This window comes from Bos grunniens, chromosome X, assembly GCF_055505025.1.
Source record: "Bos grunniens cultivar Pamir isolate PY7600 chromosome X, Bosgru_T2T1.0, whole genome shotgun sequence".
In the NCBI taxonomy this organism is placed as follows: domain Eukaryota; kingdom Metazoa; phylum Chordata; class Mammalia; order Artiodactyla; family Bovidae; genus Bos; species Bos grunniens.
Genome location: NC_141194.1, coordinates 86,243,540 through 86,267,940, shown reverse-complemented (window position 1 = coordinate 86,267,940; position 24,401 = coordinate 86,243,540). Strand labels below are relative to the sequence as shown.

The 24,401-nt window shown below is 41.6% G+C and overlaps 1 protein-coding gene across 1 annotated transcript in view; it reads right to left on the bottom strand.

The window, feature by feature from the left end:
• Positions 1-24,085, bottom strand: part of GUCY2F (guanylate cyclase 2F, retinal) — a 93,185-nt gene extending 69,100 nt beyond the window's left edge. Inside the window, exons 1-2 of the mRNA XM_086386650.1 lie at positions 23,283-24,085; positions 10,286-10,587 (exon numbers count right to left, since the gene is read on the bottom strand). Coding sequence (XP_086242776.1) covers positions 10,286-10,587; positions 23,283-24,012 — 1,032 coding nt within the window. The 5' untranslated portion in view covers positions 24,013-24,085. The remainder of the gene's footprint in view (positions 1-10,285; positions 10,588-23,282) is intronic.
• Positions 24,086-24,401: the final 316 nt, after the last annotated feature.

Sequence of the window (24,401 nt, the reverse complement as noted above, 5' to 3'; positions counted from 1 at the left end):
GAAAGGTACAAAGCCTTCTGGGAAAGGGACTGCATCTAACCTACCACCAAAAGCAAAGATTTGAACTCTTAAAAACAATATCCTCACCTCAAGCCTGACCCATCCCATGGGATTTTCAGCTGACCAGCCCTCGCTGCCCTCAGATCTCTCGGATTGACCCCTGTTAAAACTCACTGACAGTAACTTCCCAAGATGAATGAAACCTGAAGCTTATCCTGCAGGATTCTCTAGCTTCCACCACATATCACACACATATACACACACATGCACATACTCACACACAAAGAGCCACAAAAAGTATGGTAGGGGGACTTGAAGCTAAGGGAAAGAACACAGCTGTGGCAATAGCATTCATTTGCAAAAGAGGGGCTGTCACTATGACCCACTCTCGCTGTGAGGGCTTAGATTTGTGTTCTAGCTGGTTTTGCCATTTTACCTGCTGTGCCTTCAACAATGGTAACTGCCCCTTCCCATAAGCCAAAGGCATACTCTGTTAGCATTAGTAGCAAAAGCTCTATAGTTGCAGCTGTTGCACATAATGAGGAAAAGAAAAAGTAAAGGATGGGACAAGGGAAGTAAGAACATTCTTTACAACCCTCTGTGTTGGCTTCTGACTATAGTTCCAAAGAAGCAAGACAGGATTAGCAGGACCTACTTGTCAGGCAGATGACCTTGTTATATCACAGATCAGAATGGTGAAACCACTCAGCCTATTGGTTTTGACTACTGTATAGACCTGAATCAGAATGAATGAACTGTGAATAAATGAATGATAATTGAGATTTAATCTTTCATTGTTACTCAGATATTTTGGTCTTCCCTTGTGGCTCAGCTGGTAATCCGCCTGCAATGTGGAAGACCTGGGTTCGATCCCCGGGTTGGGAAGATCCCCTGGAGAAGGGAAAGGCTACTCACTCCAGTATTTTGGCCTAGAGAATTCCATGGACTGTATAGTCCATGGGGTCGCAAAGAGTTGGACACAACTGAGTGACTTTCAGTGATTTTAGCTACCCTAGGCCTTCTGGAGCTTGTGTCCAGGAAATCAAGGTCTGGGTCAGGAGCAGTGATATTTGAATTTGTTCAGTGTAATGATTTTTGCTGTCATTAAGTTGACTATTATCAGTTCAGATTTACTGTGCTTAAAAGACACAAAATGCTTCCAAAGAATTTTGACTTTGGAAGTACATTAAAATACACACACACACACACACACACACACATATATATATACACCTGGCTTGGAAAGCACCATTTGAAGGACAAAATGGCAACATTACCTTTGAACAAAAAGCCAGGTGCATACAGAGATCAAGAAACCAAAAGGTAACTGAATTCTTGTAATTAAAGGTGGTACCGCCAATAATGAATTTCCTGAACTTAGCCAAGAAATGGCTAATAGCCTAATCTGTTTGGCATGATACTCATGAACATCACACTCTTATTTTATATAGAATAAAGCACAAAGACAATTGTAGCCACTATGAGCGGCAGGCAACCTTTTCGGACAACCTGTCTGGTAGGCCCCCATCCTGGAAAGCTCTAGTCTTAACCACATCCCCATCAGCCTAGCAGCCCCCTGCTAACCACCCATATCTATAGTAATGGAAAACAATACGTGTAGGAGCTTCAGGTCCCCCAGGCTTGCTGAGAAATCCAGAGGACTTCTTTTGCTTAGCCAAATAAGGTCACATTTGGAAAAAATATTCAAAATATGTGTTCTAGAAACATGCATTTGTAGCCAATAGAATTTCACTGAAAACAAGGATTGGGAATACAATGAAAGTGAAGAAGGCAGGAACTAAAGCCTCATTTCAGAAGTCTTTTTGTGCCAGTATATAAAGGTACAAAGTGTAATCCTTGTCCAGTCATGCTGAGACCACATTAGAAAGTTTGTCACTGATATCCCACCCCCAATCTCTCCATTCAGATTTATTTTTCTACTTTTACATGTTTCCATAATGTCCTATCACCTCCTCTATTAGAGGAAAACAATCTAATGTGTGTGTGTCTGTGTGCGTGTGTGTGCTTAGTCGTGTCCAACTCCATCGACCCTATGGACTGCGACCCCACCAGGCTCCGCTGTCCATGGGATTTTCCCAGCAAGAATCAAGAGTGGATTGCCATTTTCTCCTCCAGGGGGGTCTTCCCAACCCATTGATCAAACCCATGTCTCCTTCGTCTCCTGCATTGCAGGCAGATTCTTTACCAGTGAGCCACCAGAGGAGCCCCAAACGATCCAATAAATCCATTCAAATCAAAGTATTAGTCTCTTAGTAATGTTACTTTGAGTAAAGTACTAGACATGGGAAATGATCTAATTTTTTAAAAGGCTATTGTGTGGTTGAATGGTCAGGTTCTGGTACTTCTGGTATTAGACTTGAGTTGGAATCCTAGCTCTGCCACTTGCCAGCTGTATGACGGTGGACAAGTTACCTTGAGCCTCAGTTTCATCACCCATATATGGATTTCAATCAGTTTACTCGCTTAGTCATGACAACTCGTTGCGACCCCATACACTTGATAATACCTCATTTATAGGCTTGGACTGAGGATTCAATGAGACCATTTATGTAAATTACCTGGTACAAAATAAGCATGGACTACATGATAGCTGCTATTGCTTGTATTTCAGAAGAGGAGCATAGGGCTCTGGTAATATCATCCTAGAAGTTAGTATTCAAGATCCTTGTTCCAGTCTTGATTTCATCACCAATAAATAACAGAGTCCCAGTTTTAGACCCAGTGTCCTTAGCATCCTGAAATGGTAAACCTGTTCACCTTATTGGGGGAAAGATCTTGTTTCTATTTTGCTTTCCATTACATTACCTGCAGAATGCCTAGGCCATCATCATAATAAAAATAACAACATTAATAATAACAATCAACATTTATTGAGGAGTCATTAGGTGCCAGCCAAGCTCTTTTATGTGTATTAACTCATTTAATCTTCACAATAATTGTATGAGGTAGGTACTGTTATTATTCCCAATTTAAAATTAGTGAAGATATGGTGAGCTTAAGTAAATTTGCAGTACTTTTCCCTCAGAGCCCATGCTCTTACTTACCATGTTATACCTGAGCTTAATAAATACATGCTAAATTAATTAATGGATGGTAAACTAACCAATAAAAGAGTATCATGTATACCTTTTGTAACTTCTATTTTCCTTTCATGGCTTCCTTATTAAAGACAGAAAAATCAAATTTTTTTCTTCACTCTCTTCCCCTTCTCAAACATCACTCCCAAACACCAAGGAGAACAAGAAGCAGAAACAGTAAACCTCCACATCTAATGGTATTGCTGCTGCTACTGCTTCTAAGTCGCTTCAGTCGTGTCCGACTCTGTGCGACCCCATAGACGGCAGCCCATGAGGCTCCCCCGTCCCTGGGATTCTCCAGGCAAGAACACTGGAGTGGGTTGCCATTTCCTTCTCCAGTGCATGAAACTGAAAAGTGAAAGTGAAGTCGCTGAGTCTTGTCTGACTCTTAGCGACCCCATGGACTGCAGCCCACCAGGCTCCTCTGTCTATGGGATTTTCCATGCAAGAGTGCTGGAGTAGGGTGCCATTGCCTTCTCCACTAATGGTATTAGGAGACATCTATAATCTTGAACCACAGAATATGAAGATAGAAACCTGCTTAGCAGACTGGAGGGAGATTAAATTTAAGTACCTGAAGAGGGGAATATTGGTAAGCAACAAGGAGATTTGCCCCTGTGAAACCTGGAAGGGCTTAGGAGTTAGAGGTGCTATGCACAGAAGTGGGGGTTAGGCAGAGCACTAAAAGAGGGGTAGCTTTGAATGTGTGTGTACAGAACAGTTAGATTTCTGCCATCTACCTCTACCAAGGAGAGCCGAATCTCTGCAGGAAACAGGTTAAACTGATTCAGAGCAGCTCCAGAGCTGGAACACTTGACCCAAAGGACAGTGAAAATGAGGTGAGCCATAGAAAAATGAATTATGAAGCTAAAGTGTTCATACTTAATGATGAAAATCCCAGTCTACTTCTCCCAACATGGCTCCTAGAACAGTGACAACCAGGATTACAACTCCCAGAAGGAGATCGAAGCATTCTTCTCTGAAGAAAGTGACTAGCCCAAGAGGCAAGATCTACAGATATTGACACGCACACAAAAAAACAGCTGGCAAGTCAATTCCCTGATACTTAAACCTACAGGTCAACATGCCCTCCATGGACATAAACCTTCAAATCCTTCTTTTAAAGCTTCATTGTTAAATATAACCAGACAGCCAGGATCATCACTTAGGAAAGCTTCCAAGATTAAATAGAGAGACCAAAACAAAGAAGTATGAAAAATTAGGAACTGAGAGAGACACAAAGAGCAAAGGAAAACCTCAAAGAAACTATAATGAGTATCTTCAGAGAAATAAGAGAAAATTATATATTCTTGAAACAAAAGCAGGATGCTATAACAAAATAGAATCAAACAAGAATTAATTCTTGGAAATTAAAAACATGATGGCAAAAAAATTTAATCAGTAAAAGAGTCAGAACACAAAATTGAGGAACTCTTTCAGGAAAAACCACTAAAAACAAAGATACGAGTGATACAAGGGAACTAATAAGACAATTTAAAAATTCAACCCAGAAAAAAAAATCAACCCAGGCAATCTTATATCAACTAGTGGTATTTCCAGAAAGTACAAAGACAATGTTGTTGAGGAAATTATCAAAAAAAAAGAAAGAAAATTTTCTAGGCAGAAGGAACTTCTAGATTGAAAGGCCCTACCAAATGTACAGCACAATACATGTCAAAAATCCAGGCATAATCATGAAATTTCATTACATAAGGAATAAAGAGATAACCTTAAAAGTTTCCAGGGAAGATAAGGAGGAGTAAAAACACATTACATAAAAGGATCAGGAATAAGAATGACACTGGAGTTCTCAACACCAGTGATGGAAATAAGACAAAGTGCCGTGTCTTCAAAGTGCTAATAGAAAATAATTTTTAATCTATATTTATGCCATGCTGTGCTAAGTCACTGGGAGAAGGCAATGGCACCCCACTCCAGTACTCTTGCCTGGAAAATCCCATGGACAGAGGAGCCTGGTGGGCTGCAGTCCATGGGGTCGCTAAGAGTCGGGCACGACTGAGTAACTTCACTTTCACTTTTCACTTTCATGCATTGGAGGAGGAAATGGCAACCCACTCCAGTGTTCTTGCCTGGAGAATCCCAGGGACGGCGGGGCCTGGTGGGCTGCCGTCTATGGGGTCGCACAGAGTCGGACATGACTGAAGTGCTAAGTCACTTAGCTGTGTCTGACTCTTTGCAACCCTATGGACTGTAGCCCACCCGGCCCCTCTGTTCATGGGGATTCTCCAGGCAAGAATAATGGAGTGGTTTACTTCCAGGGGATCTTCCCATCCCAGTGACTGAACCCGTGTCTCTTAAGTCTCCTGCATTGGCATGTAGATTCTTTACCACTAGCATCACCTGGGAAGCCAACCTATATTTATGACAAGCTTAGTCAAACTATCAATCAATAGTGAAGCTAGAATAAAAGTTCACAGTGTAAAATTTTGAAAGTTTAACTCCCGTTTATCTTTCTCGTAATCTGCTAAAGGATGTGCTCCACCAAAATGAGACCGTAAACAAGAAAATGGGAGTCATGAGAGTCATGAATAGTCAATCCAACACAGAAGAAAGAGAAAAAGGAATTTCCAAAGTGGCAAAAAGGAAGATCCTATCATAATAGTTGTACAGCAACCTTAGGGAGCAACAAGTTTAGATTGGAATAGGAGGACAGAGAGCCTTGGGAAAAACAAATGAAATTGATAAGGGATTTAACAGATTTTGCCATGTATAAAATTGTTTTGAAAGGATTCTATAGTTTTATCAGACAGTGCAGAAAGACTTGGAAATCTAAATTAAGGAAAAAAAATTAAAATAAAACAATTATTAACTCCAGTAAAAATCAAAAGTTATAACTGAAATGAATTCTTACTATAGTATACCACATGGATTATATATGAGTGATATTTAGACAGGTAAAATATTAAAAACATAAAATATGAATTTAACTAAAAGGTGTGACATAATTGTATTGAGAGTCTGAAGGAGGGTAAGAAAGTATATAAGAGCTAACAATCTTTAACTATAATAGGAAATGAGCAAATAATATCCAAAGTAGAGTAATCAAGAAACCAGTAGCAGTGTGATATTTAGAAATATAAATACCACAAGAGAGAACTAAAAGACATGAAAGTAGTTGTTTCTGATGAAGAGTGAGAGGAAGGCCTAGGGACTGCCTTGTTGATACAAAACTTTTAGTATTTCTTGACTTTTAAAACTATGTGCATGCATTGCTTTGATAATTTTGTTTGTTTGTTTTTAATTTTTTGGAGATGCAATTGTATAAACTAAAAGGATGCAAACCATTGCTTTAAGCAATATAGCCTCTATATTTTGAATTTTCAACTCCACTGGAAGTTATTGGGCAAGGGAAAAATATAGCCACCTTTCTCATATATTTGTTTACTCATTTACAATTTCTCTTTCATTAGAATTTAAGCCCCATAAGATTGGAAACAATTAATGTGCTAGTAAATATTAGCAATAGCTCTAAGAGAAGGGGAAAAACCTCTTATTTGTAGCATTTACCTCTTACTTGTAGCATTTACCAATTTATGTGGCATAAATATTCTCAACGCCTGATTCAATCTACCAATATGATGCCAGTGAACACAGTGTTGGGAAAAGAGGCACACAATTGGCTTTTATGAACTGGCTCCAATTCTACTGACAAAAATCCTGTCTTGTTTACTCTTATCTGAAGTTCAACATAGTGCATGGCACATGGTATGTGCGTAATAAATAGCTGTTGATCTGTTGATTGAACAAGAAAAAAAAAAAACAGGAGTCCAGGGGTAAGCAAAGGAACTATTGAGCAATTCTTTGCCAATAATCATAAAACTTCAAGAGAGTAGGAAGCTGAAGTCAGACTGTAACTTAGAGGCTAGGTCACCATCAACCAATAAGGTCATTAACCAAAAACAAAAAGTGAAAAGGAAGTAGCTGTAAGTCAAGCACTCTGCTAGTCACTTTACCCATATTGCTTTGTTTAATCTTCCCAACAATCCTAACAGCTGTAGATTACTAACCCACTTTACAGATGGTAAAATTGAGACTCAAAAATCTAAGTAATTTCCCCAAGGGTAGACAGCTAGCAAAAGGAAAAGCTGAGATTTAAACCAAGTTTGTCTAACTCTTTACCATATGCTCTTTCTGCTATACTAGCTGCCTTTATTTTTTTTTTTCTTTTTTTTTCCTAATTTTATTTTATTTTTAATCTTTACATAATTGTACTAGTTTTGCCAAATATCAAAATGAATCCGCCACAGGTATACATGTGTTCCCCATCCCGAACCCTCCTCCCTCCTCCCTCCTCATACCAACCCTCTGGGTCGTCCCAGTGCACCAGCCCCAAGCATCCAGCATCGTGCATCGAACCTGGACTGGCAACTCGTTTCCTACATGATATTTTACATGTTTCAATGCCATTCTCCCAAATCTTCCCACCCTCTCCCTCTCCCACAGAGTCCATAAGACTGTTCTATACATCAGTGTCTCTTTTGCTGTCTCGTATACAGAGTTATTGTTACCATCTTTCTAAATTCCATATATACTAGCTGCCTTTAAAAACACCTTTTAGCAAGGTAATTTAGGGGAAAGGGGGTTTTTGTTTATCAGAGATGCGAAAATAATTATCTTACACTTCTATCACTCTTTGGTTATGAAGGCAAAGCCAAGGCACCTGCAAAGTGGGGGCAGAAATGCATCTAAACAAGCTTTCTTTATATATAAGCTTTAGAGTCTTTGTTTTCGCTCTATTTCCTTGTCTAAAGCACAGTACAGGCTGCCTAGCAACCAAACTAATGGTGTCTTTTTTTACCTTAATTACCTTATGTTTTCCACAGCTCAAAGAGATTGGATCAACTATTAAGAGCAAAAGGTCTGAAATTTTTGTATCAAAATATCTGCTCACATACACGTATTACACACACAGATACACACACCCATGTGCGCGTGCACACACACACACTTCTTTCTATGTCCCTCAATCCTGTGATTAAAGTAAAAAAAAATGATTTAGTCTTGTATCTATATGATACCATATCATTGGATAAAAAGTACAAAAATTCACCATCTGGTTGCTTGCCTGTGAATACACCAAACAACTGGCTTGAGCAACCATTCTTGGCAGTCTGCAGGATTCTTGCCACTCTTTACCAAATCAATGAATTGTTTTTAATAAATATATGTGTGTCTCCTAAAAGAAAGATTTATTATAAACTTATCAGTGGCAATAAAGTTCAAATCCAAAACTGTTAATATCTGTGCTAGTTACTTTTTTTATTAGAACAAGAATCAGCAAAATCTTTGCTATCAATACTCAGGACAGAAAGAGATAAGAAAACCTAGGGTTGACCTTTCTATCCATTCAGATAGAAAGGCAGTGCACAGAATAAAGGAATAAATAATATACACAAAGGAGACGATCATGGAGAATGTGTTAGGCACAATCAATTGCCTACACGACAGCCTTCTTCCTTGCTAATGGAATCTCAATTTTAATTGTGCATACTTTTTCAGCAACCATAGGGTCAGTCACAATGGTCTCATTCTTCTTTCTAAATTATTCAATTTAGCATGAGTATGGGACATGACTGATCAGGAAAGTATGGCGAGAAGTCTGCTTGAAGAGATTCTTGGCAAGATTTCCTCACTTTTAAAAAGAGACACAAGAAAGGGACATTTCTCACTTCCGTTTGTAGACAGTTCCACTTGGATGTGCTGTCTGGAACTGTAGCAGTCATCTTGGGACCAGGAGAGTAACCAGCATGAGAGCAAGCCAGCATACGATGGTTGTAAAGTGAAAAAGTGAAAATAACCTGGTTCACTGATAATGTCATTGAACAGCTGAATTAACTGACCCTAAAGTCCCCATATCTTCCAGTTTTGGAAAAAAAAATTACTTGGGTTATCTTGTGTTGAGCTTTCTGTTAGTTACAGCCAGAGCATTATAACTAATACACTATGCTAGCAAATGCTAGAACTTTTCAACTTATTTATGTGCCATTCTAAATACTTCTAAAAATGAGTGCCTTCTATGTCTGGCCTCTAAGCTACAAACAAAAACTCCCTCTATATTTTTTCTGATGTAACTATCTTTGGCCTCCCCATCTTTGTTTCATATTCCTTGTCTTCTTTTTATTTCTCCCTCTTTGTTTTTGTCTTTTGTCCATTTTTTGATCCATTTTGTTTTTGTCCATTCATTTCTCTGCTTTCTTCCTGTCTCCACTATTTTTATTTCCACTAGTCCCTCTGGCTGTGATTTGAATCTGAAATATGTTTATATATATACTCAACTATACATATATATCTATATATATTATTTCTTATATATTATTAGGGAGGAATTCTTCCCCATTCCCAAAGATTCCTTTCATATACAGACAGCCCTACTAGCAAAACAAACACCGAACTTCTTCACCACCTTACTCATTCCTTCCCACAAAGGAGGAGTGACTTTGACTGATCCATTTGGAAACAGAATTAAACATGTGTATCCCAGGCCATCCTAACTTCTTTCTCTTAAGAGTGAGCTCCCTATAGGGAGTACATACTCCACTATGCTCTTTTAGGTTACACATTTAAATGAAAGGCATGCCCTCATGGGGCAGGAATATAGAGGTCTGGTAATGCTGGTGACTAGATGGAGAAGGCTGATCAATCTTCAGATTCAATAGTGGGAAACTCAAATACACATAGACAGAAGCTGTATTCCCCAATACCAGCTTTATCAATAATGAAGCCAGTATCTTCTTACATACCAGCTGTTATTGTTGAATTGATCAGAACTTGGGTCAGAAATAGGATTCATTTTTACTAGGCTCCTTTGAACGGCACTTATATGTATGTGTGTGTGTGTATATATATATATATATATAAAATATGTATTTTAGCACTAGTATATATTAAAGTTTTGTGTCCCTATTCTTAAACACATTTTGTTTCTTTTTCATGGTTGTATGCTGTCATTATGGGTAGCTTGAAGATAAAAAATAAAAATAAAAACTCCAATAATGTGTCTTTGTTTTACAAAAGTTTTTTGCAAACAAAAGGTGTTTTTAACTTGTGTGCAGTTGCCTATTATTGACTGAGTTTCCTCAGGAATAGAGGCACTTGATAGGAAAAATATTTACCTTCCTGATTTTTGAGTTTTTCTGATCATGATTAATTTGTGAATCTGCACTTACTTGATCTGACTCCAGCTTCTCAGGAATTTCACCTCTAGCTGCTGCCTCCTCAAAGGCTTGATAGAAGGTCTTTTCTTGGGACTCTACTGTGATGGTCAACACAGCATCATAGGCTTCCCGGAGTTTTGGGTTGTTCCTTAAAACCTGGTAGGGGGTATGCTTATAAGGTAAACTGTAGAGCAGGGTGTCATAGGGAACAAAGACATAGGTGCCATCAGTCATTTGCAGATCGTGAGCCCATTCCAAGAGATGCGTCTGAGTCTCTCCCCCAATCAAAGTCGAATGCATACACATGATGATTACTGAAACCAACAAAGCAGGGAGGTTATGGCGGCAAAATGTTAGTAAGATACAGAACTAAACACTACAGATTGGGAGAAACAAATAAATGTACTATAACCAATTTGTAAATGATATCTATCTTATGTCTTCAAGATGAGCAAGATATTGAAACCTTGAGCTGAGGCTGAGGTATTTTCAGGGACTCTGATTAGGCAATAGGGAAAAATCAGACGTGTTTACAGGTTGCAGTGTCGAACACTAGACGGGAATAAGAACAAAGTTACCAAGTGGGAGGTAGCATAATGAAAGGCTTTGGAGTTAGAAGACCTAGGTTTATATCCTAATGTCACCACTTACTAGCTGTATGCCCACCCTTAGGTAAGTTACTTAACCTCTCTCTGCCTAAATATTTACTTCAGGGGATGGTAGTGATGACTGAAGGAGGAATCCATATAATGGGCTTAACACACAGTGCTTGATAAATGGTGTATGTGTGTGTTAATTTCTCAGTCATGTCCAACTCTTTGCGATCCCATGGGTTGTAGCCAACCAGGCTCCTCTGTCCACAGGAATTCTCCAGGCAAGAATACTGGAGTGGGTAGCCATTCCCTTCTCCAGGGGATCTTCCCAACCCAAGGATCGAAACGGAGTCTCCTGATTGCAAGCAGATTCTTTAGTGGCTGAGCCACAAGGGAAGCCCTCAATAAATGGTAACTATTATTATACCTAAGAATAAGACACCTAGAAGAAGATGGGAGATTTTCCCATAGCCACTGTTGCTTTTTATTGCCTACCTCCAACAAACATACATTCTAACAGATGTTGACCAAGTGTTCCCACACTTACCAAGGCCATTATAGAACATGAATGGCACTAACTCATACTCTGCTATAATATTACAGGTGATCTGTTCAATTTTTGAAAATCCCACTTCCTTATAATTGGAATTACTCTGCATTCACTCCAATTCTTCCTAGACTTATGAAACTATGTTGTTTGGCAAGGCTATGCTAGAATAGAGTGGATTGGCCACGGTTGAAGAATGGCAGCTAGATAATGAGACTGAAAGTCTTATATCCAATTTCGCCCTTGGCACGCTAAATGAGTTTAGTTTAAGTCCACTTGTGCTTCAGCGCCCACATCTTTAAAATGCAGATTCCAATGCATTTCACAGGTACATTGAGTAACGGTTTAATTAGATAATGCCTGGCAAGTACTCTGAGCTCCTTGAAGAAAGGCAAAGACCCTACTGCCATTGGTAAATATTAACTATACATGCTTACATGGAAACTTTAATCTCAGGAACTGAGTATGCTTAAACTACGTTCAATGACTGATGTTGGGCATTTACATATTGCTTCCTCTATTTTCAAAAATCTTTGCAGTTGTTAAATACCCCCAGAAAATTTCTTCTTTGAGGTAGAGCTAGTATCCTTCATTTTTTAAGGCATACCTAGTAAGTTATGAAGTTGATTTAAACACCAAACACACACACCCACCCACACATACACCATAACTTGAATTTTCAAATGACCTTTTAGCTCCTTCAGTATTATTATCCTGAGAGGTTCTACATATATTCTGATGCACAAACTTTCCATTGAAGACTCTAGGGATATCTTGGGAGCTAGTTCATGAACCACACAAGGAATTCAACCTCCCTGATTCATAATCACACATTGTATAATGGGGAAATTGAGTGGCAGGGAGGTCTGACAAGGCAATGATTGGATTTAGAAGAAAAAATAGGACCGAAGGTCCAGAGTTCCCTAAATTTGGCTATACCATTAAATACGAATCACTGTGGTCAAGTTGGTACATTCACATGTCCATTGAGGGGGAAATTGAGTTTTGTCAGGTGCTTCAGGTAGCTGGCCAGTTCTTCCAACAGTACCTCTGGCAAGTAGGTTAGTATTGGCATCTTTCTTCTACAAAGACAGATTAATTGATGAGACCAAGGTTACCCAAGAGAGATAAAATTCATTTAATTAACTTGTGCATGCATGCTGAGCTAAGTCACTTCAGTCGTGTCTGACTCTTTGTGACACTATGGACAGTAGCCCGCCAGGCTCCTCTGTCCATGGGAATCTCCAGGCAAGAATACTGGAGTGGGTTGCCATTTCCTTCTCCAGGGGATCTTCCCAGTCCAGGGATTGAACTGAGGTCTGTTATGTCTACCTGCATTGGCAGGCGGGTCCTTTACTACTAGCGCCACCTGGGAAAGGAATATTAAAATTACTTCACTGAATGGAAAACATATAAAACTAAGTGCTTTGTGTTGGTTGAAATACAACAAATATTTTAACATACACTATGTGTACCGGGTGCTGCAGTGTGCCAGCCAGATGCAACCTTCAGTAATGAAACATTCTTTCTCCTAGCTTTTGGGAATGTTTGGAGATAATAGCTGATACCTCCCTGGGAACTGGTCTCAGGTGAGGAGAACCACCTTTCCCAAGATTGTATCCCCTCAGTAGTGTACTGGAGCCGGCTCATGCTGGTTCACAAGAGCCAATGGTTATATTTTCAGGGATTTTCTGAGCTAGTTAATGTCATGTTGGTAGCTTGAAATTGGCCATGGTGGGCATTACAAAACCATGGGAATCAGCAAATGCTACAAATCAGGGCTTTTCCCTCCTCCCTCATAAACTGGCTGTTAAACAATTATTATCACACTGTGAAATGAAAATATCTCCTGCCATATTAATCAGCAAGAAATGTCACAGCCATCAGCGATTTCTGGCCTCCAAATGTGAATGAGGGTTCCCAAAACTGCAATCCACCGGATGCTGCCGCCCCCCACCATGATTGCTGAGGAGCTGGGGATGCAAGAAGCAAGGTGAACAAGGACACAGGATTGCCCCCACAGGCTGAGCTGCATGTGAAGGGAGTGAATCCAGCGAGCCCAGAGGCTTGCATCTGCCCTTACACAGAATGCTAAATTCCTTAACTTGATACCTGATCTTTGATTATCAGACTGCCTGCTCCCCTTGTCACAAACTTGCATATAGCCTGACTTCCCCTCCTGCCTCCTTGGAGCAGTTTTCTCAGAGCTACTGAGATGCTGTCTCCCAGGCTCAGAGTCCTGAACATTCCCACCAAATAAAATAACTCTCTACTTTCAGGTTGTGACTGTATTTTTTAAGTCAACAACACTGCATGCCTTTCTCTGCATCAGCCTATGCCCAGTGACTGGTCAATATGGAGGCATAAAGGCCAACACTCCTTAATTCTGGACAATTCTGAAAGGCCATCCCAGCTGCAGAGTTCCCCCTGGGACTGGCTGGGACCTTTGTTGTGGCTGCATGACAGTTTAATTTCTCTCTTTCCAACCCTACTGCTGTCTCTCCTTCACAGACGTTGTCCTTGGAAGCAATCCCCCAATAAGCTTCCTGCAGACAAATCTCCATCTGCCATACTTTTTTTCCAGGGTACCAACTTATGACACTGGTTTAGATCCCCACTGTACACTGAACTGACATCCATCATGGCACTTACAAGATGTATTGCCCTTATTTATTTATGTCAGCCTCTACTATGAAACCATGAGTTCCCTGAAGCAAAAAAAAAAAAAAAAAACTGTATTTTATTTATTTCTGTATCCTGGTACATAATTATGCACCAAGTATACAATGAATATTTGAAAATTTCAGAAACAGAAGTTATGAACTGGGTATCTTTTGTGGGTTCCATGAGATGTGAGACATGGGCATTTCAGATTGTTAGTGTGGAGGAACAATTCAAAGGGATATTTGCTGGGCAGGTAGATACTAACATGCCTGTCTTTAATGCTTGTGCCATTAACTATGCTCAAGACCTTACCCTCAACCTGAACCTCTACTTTTAATTTTCCTTTCATTGGCCCACACGGAGGTCATTTCAGGCAAAGAGTCAGAATTTTTATGACTGGAAAGACTCTTTGAGACCATCTACCTCCTCTTATTCCCTCATCATTTTACAGATGATGAAATGGAAGACTCAAGAGGGAACAATCACAGTATACTCTATTTTTTGCAAGGTAAGACTTTGCTATTGAACATGATTAAAACAGAAAGCATAAATACTGAATTCAAACAACACCAGCTTAATTTAATAGATTGTGTGCTTCGTGAATAAGGATTTATGGATGCACCTGTTCTACATGATTATTTTACTAAATAGCTTTATTATCTCAAAATGACATTCATTAAAATGGGATTTTACCTGTAAGTTGTCAGGAAAGGATTAGTAGACAGAAACCTTAAATCCTTGGCAAGGTCTAGGTCAACAGGTAATCATTGAATAATATTAATCTGTAAGTTTCCGTCCTGATTGTTAACTGTCAGGCCACTCTATGGCCTAAACAAGGACCAGGAAACACATCCTCCTGAGCTCCCATCTCACCAGGATATGATACTAGCACTTTCTCTGAGCCACCTGAGCCCCACTTGAGTTGTCTAACAGCTATGTCTTCATACTGTGGTACACACTATGGCAGGGTGCTCAGAACCCTTCAATGCTAGCAGCAGGAAATGTCATGAAACTCTAGAAGCTAATTCCCAAGTCACTCAACTCCTACTTCTATTCCTATATTAAAATACTCTATCTAATACTTCCTTGAGATATAGAAACTGTGTTTCTCCAAAAGCAAAGTTTATTTCTCCCAGATTCCTGGCTATAGAGTGCTTAGTGGAGAAATCTGAGCCCAGTCTCACATCTTGTGAGATGAAAATGTTTTCACTAGCTAGTGCTGAAGAAGTTCTTTAGAAGTCCTATTCACACTGTGAATAACCTACAACACTGAGCCTACAACACTGCTCCCAATCCACAGAAACCCTCCATTCTACTGTCCTTGATTTTCATTTTAACCATTTGTGACATTTCCTACCACTGCTACTGCTAAGTCGCTTCAGTTGTGTCCGACTCTATGCGACCCCATAGACGGCAGCCCACCAGGCTCCCCCGTCCCTGGGATTCTCCAGGCAAGAACACTGGAGTGGGTTGCCATTTCCTTCTCCAATACATGAAAGTGAAAAGTGAAAGTGAAGTCACTCAGTACTGTCTGACTCTTAGCGACCCCATGGACTGCAGCCCACCAGGCTCCTCCATCCATGGGATTTTCCAGGCAAGAGTACTGGAGTGAGGTGCCATTGCCTTCTCCGTTCCTACCACTAGCATTCATCTTAACCTATTTCATGTTAACGGATATTGAGAGAGATGGGAGAGAATAAGCAGTCCAGAGAAGGAAGAGGGTATCCAGTGTGATTTATCCCAGGTCTCACATTCCCCCAGGATTCACACCCATGAGGCCACAGCCTGATAGAAGCAGATTCACACCATTCTCCTCTCAGCTCTCCCCCACCCACTCTATAAAAAAGATACATAACTAGAATCTGCATGTTTCCCAACCACCACCCCAAAGTGTGATTCAGTGCAGGATGCCCCCAAAAACCATACTTTTAGAACACCACAGTACATGATGTGTGGTTATTTCTATCAATTAAGGACACCACACACATTTTTAGCCTTAAGTCCTGAGACCACCACTTACGTACCTGCCACCAGTGTTGAACTGGTTCAAGTAGCTCAGCATGCTGTCAGACACATATTACATTCAATGGCCATTCTGTCTGTATTAGATCATGCTTTTTCATACCCGGTAAAACTGATATTACAAGTACTTTTACTGCCTTCACATTACTGCCCAGCTTACATTTTTAATATTCCTTCATATCTTGCAACATATGTTTTGTTCAACTTTTCCTAAACCGCTATGCAGATCTGTGTGTGTGTGTGTGTGTGTGTATGTTCAAACACATACAAGAGTTGTGTCCGACTCTTTTTAACCCCATGGACTATAGGCCGCCAGGCTCCTCTGTCCATTGGATTTTCCAGGCAAGAATACTGGAGTGGGTTGCCGTTTCCTTCTCCAGGGGATCTTCCTGACCCAGGCATCAAACCCGTGTCTCCTGCATTGGAAGGCAGATTCTTTATCACTGAGCCACCAAGGAAGCCCAGATGAGGGCTTTTAAATGCAGGAAGCCTAGATGTTTATAGATTTTCTCTTGGGCTGGGTCTTCAATAATTATATCATCACTGATAGTGGACCCATTCATGAGAGCAAGTTGTCCTTTCACCATTCACATTGATTTACATTAACTACACCAAATTCCCTATCAGCACTAAGGTTCTTGGTCATAGTATTATACTATCACTATTGTTACTACTGTAGGAAAAATGGGATAATGTTTATCACTTGGAGGCACTTAAAAGAATTTCATCAGTGGGCCCAGAGAGAAAAATGGAAGGGCTGCATTATACACCATGGAACACAGGATCTGAAGTGAGTATGCCTTAGGGGCATTCCTCAAGTACATAAGAGGCAGTAGAGTTTAAGTCTTTCATTAAACCAGTGATTCTCAAAGTATGATCCCGGAACCATCAGCATCAGCACTACCTTGAGCTGGTTAGAAATGCAAATTCTAGGGCTGTATTCCAGCACTTCCCCACCCCCACCCCCACCCCCCAACCCCCCCCACCCCGCCCAGTCAGAAACCCTGGAGGAGGGATGTAAGCCTTCCAGGGGATTCTGCCCACACTTAGGTTTATGAGGCACTACTTTAGATCAACCTGAATACGTAGCCTAGCCCTCCTACTCACTAGTTACGTGATATTGGGCAACCATTTAACCTCTCTTAGCCTCCAAATTGGAGAAGGCAATGGCACCCCACTCCAGTACTCTTGCCTGGAAAATTCCACGGATGGAGGAGCCTGGTAGGCTGTAGTCCATGGGATCGCTGAGGGTCAGACACAACTGAGCGACTTCACTTTCACTTTTCACTTTCATGCACTGGAGAAGGAAATGGCAACCCACTCCAGTATTCTTGCCTGGAGAATCCCAGGGACAGAGGAGCCTTGTGGGCTGCTGTCTATGGGATCGCACAGAGTCGGACACAACTGAAGCGACTTAGCAGCAGCAGCAGCCTCCAAATCTCATCCATGAAAGTGAAAGTGTTAGTCACTAAGTCCTGTCCAACTCTTTGCAACCCCATGAACTGTAGCCCATCAGGCTCCTCTGTCCATGGGATTCTCCAGGCAAGAATATTGGAGTGGGTAGCCATTCCCTTCTTCATGGGATCTTTCCGACCCAGGGTTCAAACCTGAGTCTCCTGCATTGCAGGCGGATTCTTTACCAGCCTTTGTCCACTCACTAGTTATGTGGTATTGGGCAAGTATTTAATCTCTCTTAGACTCCAAAGTCTCACCCATAAAGTGCATTTAATAGTAATTGGCCTTAGTTTACAGGGCTGTTGCAAAAATTGAATGAGATGGCCCATATAAAACCCTTGCAAAATGACTAACATATAATAAATACTCAATAAATATTAGCTTTTATCATGTTGTCATTATTACTGGTGTTTTTTTTTTTTTTTTTTTGGTGTGTGTGTGGTACGGGGAGGGAGGTGGGAGGGGGGTTCGGGATGGGGAACACGTGTATACCTGTGGCGGATTCATGTTGATGTATGGCAAAACCAATACAATATTGTAAAGTAATTAACCTCCAATTAAAATTAAAAAATTTATATTAAAAAAAAAAAAAAGAATCTTCAACAGATGGCAGAGGCTGGCCAGATCCCTGACAATGAGGTAGTAATAAGGTATCTGATTTTGAAGAACAAGAGAAAGACATTCTGACAGTGTCCTAGTTACTGAACATCATATTGTAACTAAGCATTCCCAATTTGGAAGGATTTAAAGGAGTCCCCAAATGGTTCAACAGCCTGGTAAACCCAAATTGAAAGGATTTCACAATCAGCCAAGCATTGATAGGCAAAAAGGTGAGGAGAAGGGAGGAGGGATTGAAATAGCCATTTGAAAAGTTCTCTAAAGAGCTTTTCAGTGGGGCCTCCTGCTAGTCTTTGTGAGAATTAGCAAAAGAACTTCTGGGTAATTGCAATTCCACAGGTGCTCAGCCTGTGAGAGATGCTTTTTCCTGCCACTGGATCAAAACCTCCAACAGAACTCATGGTTTAAGGAGTGGAGAGTGAACTAATTTTGGCCCTCATGTCCACTCAGCTAGGTTCCCTTGTGTAGGGCCAACTTCCATAACCACACACAGCAGCCCTGACCATAAGTTGAGGCCTTTGTCTTTGATCAATATCTCTCCTTTATGACTTTTTCAGAAACAAAGATAATTGCTAATTGCCTCTGAAGCTTAAAGGAAATGAGCTGACAATCTGGGAGAAACGGAATACCGACTTCTCTGGGACTTCATTTACCCCATTCTTTGATTTAGTGATGTCTGTATCTACCTACTTGTTATGTGAGAGCCACAAGTGTTGTAAAACTTAAAAGAGAATACCTTTCTCCTGGATAACCCAGAGGATTAAATGACATTATCTATATGCAAATACCTTGTAAACTGTAGAGTTTTCATTGTCTCAGTGGTAGCCTCTAATAACGCCCCCGCTGTTTCCCCTTCCGAAAGCCCACAACCATTATTATTATTGTTATGATCATCTTTACAATTAAATTTTATCATTGTCTTGCTGTCGTATAAGCACAATTTAGACCGGTTTCTAAGAAATATATTCCTTCTGACTCCAGTAAGGTGCCAGTGAGCACTCATGCTTATGCTCATATTCAGTCACTCAGTTGTGTCTGACTCTTTGCAACCCTATGGACTGCAGCCCACCAGGCTCCTCTGTCCATGGGATTCTCCAGGCAAGAATACTGGAGTGGGTTGCCATTTCCTTCTCCAGGGGCTCTTCCCAACCCAGGGATTGAACCCATGTCTCCTGCCTTAGCAGGCAGATTCTTTACAACTGAGCCACCCAGAAGCCCAGTGAGCACCAGAAACATAAATTTATGTGAAAGAGAAGTGGCATACCAGCCAGCAATAAGCTAACTTTCTCTACCCTCGCTCCCCACCACTACGTCTCATGCCACCACCACTGCCACTGTCACGTGGGGCTGTGGTCACTGTTATTGTGAGCAGGTCAGACAAAATCAGTCTTCCAACTATTTCCATTACTTCCAAACATTGCCAGTCCTCTCCAAAGGAAGGGATCCCTTTCTACTATATTTTGTACATCCCAAAAGGTCCTACCCTGAAGGTTTGTTTGCGGGTCCATAGTGTTAAGAAGTAGCTTCATATCCAGCAGAATAAGGAAGAGACCAGGTCCTGCCTTGCTCAGTCCTTCTCAGCTGAGGTCACTACAAAAACCTTAGTGCTTTTTCAGTTATGATAGTTAACAGCTAGGAATACTATTACCATATTATACTATACTGTTTAAATACTATATACAGTATTACCATATTTCTAGTCCCAGTCAAAAGGTGCTAGAAAATCAGCTAGAAATGTCAACCACAAATTGGCACTTGTCATGGGTGCTTGCCATCTACCTCTACAAGGATTGAATCATGTGCCGCTCCAGCTGCTGACCTTCAACACCCCTTGAAGGAGTTCAGGGTGGAAAGCAGAGATGAGGCACTCTGTGCTCCAGCAAACTGGCAGGACAGGTCCTCAGACAGTTAGATATTTTCAGGAGCTAACTTTATGACCCCAATTCTTGTATCTCCTTGTATCTAGAAAAGCACTAAAATCATTCATGGTGATGGCTGTTTCTTAAGACTAGCACAGGCTTCCCAAGACCAGCAGAAACTTTCTACAAAAAAATATGTGCTTGATTGCATGTACTCCTCCTTCACCAAAATCACATATATACTGTCCTTTCCCCTTGCCTCTTTGGAGCAGTTTCTCAGAGATATCTGAGGTGCTGTCTCCCGGGCTGCTGTCCTCATATTGCCCCAGATAAAACTTAACTCGCAACTCTCACATTGTGTGTGTGTGTGTGTGTGTGTGTGTGTGTGTTTGTAGTCAACAGAGATTTGATCTAGTATGTGCTGAATCTGGTGTACTGTAACTGTCCTCACTTGTTCTGTTGGCCCAATCCATACTCATTGGGGCTTCCTTCATAGCTCAGTCAGTAAAGAATCTGCCTGCAATGCAGGAGACCCGGGTTCAATTCCTGGGTCAGGAAGATCCCGTGGAGATGAAAATGGCAACCCACTCCAGTACTCTTGCCTAGAGAATCCCATGGACAGAGGAACCTGGCAGGCTACAGTCCATGGGGTTGCAAGAGTCAGACACGACTTAGTGACAAAATCACCACCATACTCCTTAGCTTCCAACTTAGTTTCTCACCAGATCTCCCATTCTCTGATGGGACCAGAGATGTGCCCTGAACCTCAGGCTTCGTGGCTAAAGTCCCGATACTCAATTTACATTCATACTCTGAATCCTGCTTCTCATGCTCCTATTGGCTGGTACACTACTGTCAATGATCAAGTGGACACTAAGTTTACCTTAAGACTCACTCCTCTTCTGCAAATCCTTCTACCATATCCCACGCACCACTTGGGGTGCCCTCAGATACCAACAACTAGCTGTGCCAAGTGTGAGTACCACACACTCTTGGATACTGCACACCGAACTGCCAGAGGTCATACTCAGACCACAGATCAACCAATGGCTCAGTTTCCCTGCATCCACCCCCAACCTACCCACATTCTGATTCATGTTGCTGAGGTCCCAGCATGCCTCATCTGAGTCTGCCTATGTTTTGTCAGAAACCCAGGGTAAAATCCTTGCAAGCACAGCTTTGTCTTCACTCACTTTGTCTTTCTGAGTCCTTATTGCACTTTCTGTTGCTTCTCTCCCTATTCAGGGTCTTCCTTTGTTCCATAACCACATACCGTCCTCTCTAGGTTTCCAGGATCCCACCTCCATTCTGCCCCCATCTACTCTCTCACCCCCATCTTAAAATTTTCATTCCCTTAGTAAGCTGATTCACACTGTTATACAGAAAACAATCTGATTAAACAAAGTCATATTAAGAAAAAATATCTGGTAACTTAAAGTAGGGAAAGTTTATTTGCATTTTCATGAACTTGAAGCAATGGTTCTTGACTCTAGCTTTATTTTGCAAGCACCTGGGAAGCTACTTAAAGTACCTTTGCTGGGCCCTCACCACCAGAACATCAGGATATCCGGAGGCGGCACTCTGGCTCCAATCATTTTGAATAGATGTCCAGGTATTTCCAGTGTGCAGCTGGAGTGAGAACCATTGACCTAAGGGAACGAATCTCTAATAGTAGGGCGATAATAAGTGTATTTGCTACCTCCCTGCCTCAAAAGAGTTGTGGGTGCTGAGCACTCAATCCTAACTTCTCTCAGTCTGAAAACCCAAAGAGCTTTGGGGCCTGGATTTATTTAACATTACATGGTAGGGAACAAAATGTCATTTTAAAGAGTATACTATTTAGAATGGGTGGGATGTGAAATGCTCATGGAATGTAAACTTGCAGGAGACACTGGGCTTCATGAAGATTTGTAACATATTATAAAGTTATGATATTAAATATGTTAGCTTGTTTCTGGCATGACTCTTCCCTGGAAATGGCTTTATATCTTTGAAAATAATTTTGTGCTCTGCTTTGAAAGTATCAGGCTCTATTATGAAGTAATCAGAGCCATACTGATTGCTTAACATTTATAGGATCTTGTAGACTGCAGCTAGAAGCAGACTATTGTAGTTCCTGGAATTAAATATTCTTGCCCTCATCCTCCCAAAATGATCATAATTAAGGTCCAATACTGGAGACACTCAAAACTTAAACTGAGCTTCTAGGTACAGGCCAGCCCCAAGCTGGACCATTCTCTAACAAGTGCATTGTTATGTTAAGGAAATGACTGGGACCAAGACTAATCCTAGAAGTAATCAGTTTGACAAGTAGTTTCTGAGCTATCTGTCTTAAAGTGATGGAATGACTGCAATAGCGGATGAGCAGTGTTCCTACAAATCACTGCTACTTTCCAGAAAAAGGTAAGGTGGAGATTAAACAATTAGAATAGAAAAAAAAATCAAGACCCAGTGTCACAAGGGCTTGCAGTAAGTATATGTAGAACACATCCATCTGATTTAAGAAGATCAGGAAGAGTCCTCCCCTTCCCCAAAATGCACCCAACTTGCCCTCGGTCAGTGGGTCAGTTGGCTGCTTCACAGTTGCTCCATGGTCTCTGCAAGAATCATCTTTGAACAGAAAACTTCTCTTGGAAGGGGAATGGTTACAATTTGGGTAGGTTTCTCATTTTAATATGCTTTCTTTTATCAGCTATGTCCCTCCATATCAGCCCATTGTATGCTGCAGAGAGAGAAAAACCCTGTTTTCAAGGACTGGAAAGCAAGAAGGGGTGGGTGTGCATTTTGGAGTCCAGAGAAGACACGTTCTAAGTGAGAGGTGATGAACCAGGGGCACCGGGCACCTATGAGGGAAAGTACCCAGAAGGGAATCAAAAGGAAATCTCACTTCAGTGACTAGACTGGACAAAAATAAAGCTCTAAGAACACCCCTTCTCGGCTGATCTGAAACTGCCGAGGTCCTAAGAGCATGGAGGGTGTGTGGCCACAGCTGCTCTTGATGCTAATCTTCCCCACTGAGGTGCTGAAAGCAGGCACTGGCACCCAAGGGCATTTGAACCACAGAGGTCTTTGTACTTGTACTCAGTTCATAAAATAGGCTCTGTTGAAGCAGGACAGTCTTGGGGCCTGAGTGTGATTGAAAGGGGGCAAATGCATGAAGAACTGGGGAGTAATGTGCTATCCTAGGCTGTGAGGGTTAGAAACCTTTCACTGAAGCCACATTGAAAGCTGAGCCCCGAGAAAGCACTCACTGCGAATTCTATCTGCCTGGCGAATCTGCTGGAGAGCTTTCTGGATGCTTTGGCTGTCTTGTCCTGTGGTCAGGACGACCCCTACTGGTAGGCCGCGGCTCCGAAGAGCACTTGCAACTCGATAGGCTGTGTGCACCCAAATGTCTTCATCCGAGGAAATGACTCCAGCGTGAGCCCACTGGAAATATTTCATGACAGTTAGCAGCACCCGGATGGGAGAAGGGAGGGTCCGAGAAAAAGTCGGGTGGCTATTTTTACTGTCTAATTCATAATTCACGCAAGCCCAGGAGAAAATCCCTTTGTCCCAGCTGTTTCCCAGGAGCGAGGCTGCCTCGCAGTAGCCAGGGTTGGCAGGTCCAATAAACCCTGAGGCCATCTGGTGGTGGGAAATGAAACTGGAGAGAGCCCTGGAAGCCTGGCAGTCTTCATTGAAAATCACATATTCAAGAGAGTGACCCAGGTCCAAGGCTGGGTCCTTGTTGATCCGCTCAGTGGCTAACTGAGCAGCAATCTCAGGCAGGGCCTTTGAGAACAATGGATCACAAGTCCAAGGGCCAACCACCCCTATCTTGTAGGGTGGCGCCCACACCTGTAGTGGGAGAGACATAAGGACCAAGAGCCACAAACACCACAGGAGCTTGAAAGATGCAAGGCCATGTTGTCCTCGCTGTCTTCCCAGAGTCACGAACCAGAGCATAAGGTGGGAGAAAGGCCAGGGTCCCAAGAACATAGCCCTCCTGCTTCCAGCAGGCTAATGAAGAAATACTGCAAGGTGATTCTGTTGTTCCGAGACTGACAGTGGGGTGTCCAAGTGCCTGTCAATCAGAAGAAAAGGTATATTACTCCCATTATTCCTGAAGCTTCTGGAAATAAAAATTATGAAAGGAATGTGTGTGTTAGTTGCTCAGTTGTGTCCAACCTTTTGTGACCCATGGACTGGAGCCCGCTAGGCTCCTCTGTCCACGGTATTTTTCAGGCAAGAATACTGGAGTGGGTTGCCATTTCCTCCTCCAGGGCATCTTCCCAACCCAGGAATTGATCCCGTGTCTCCTGTGTTGCTTGCATTGCAGGCTGATTCTTTACCCACTGAGCCATGAAAAGAATGGCAGTCCCTAAACT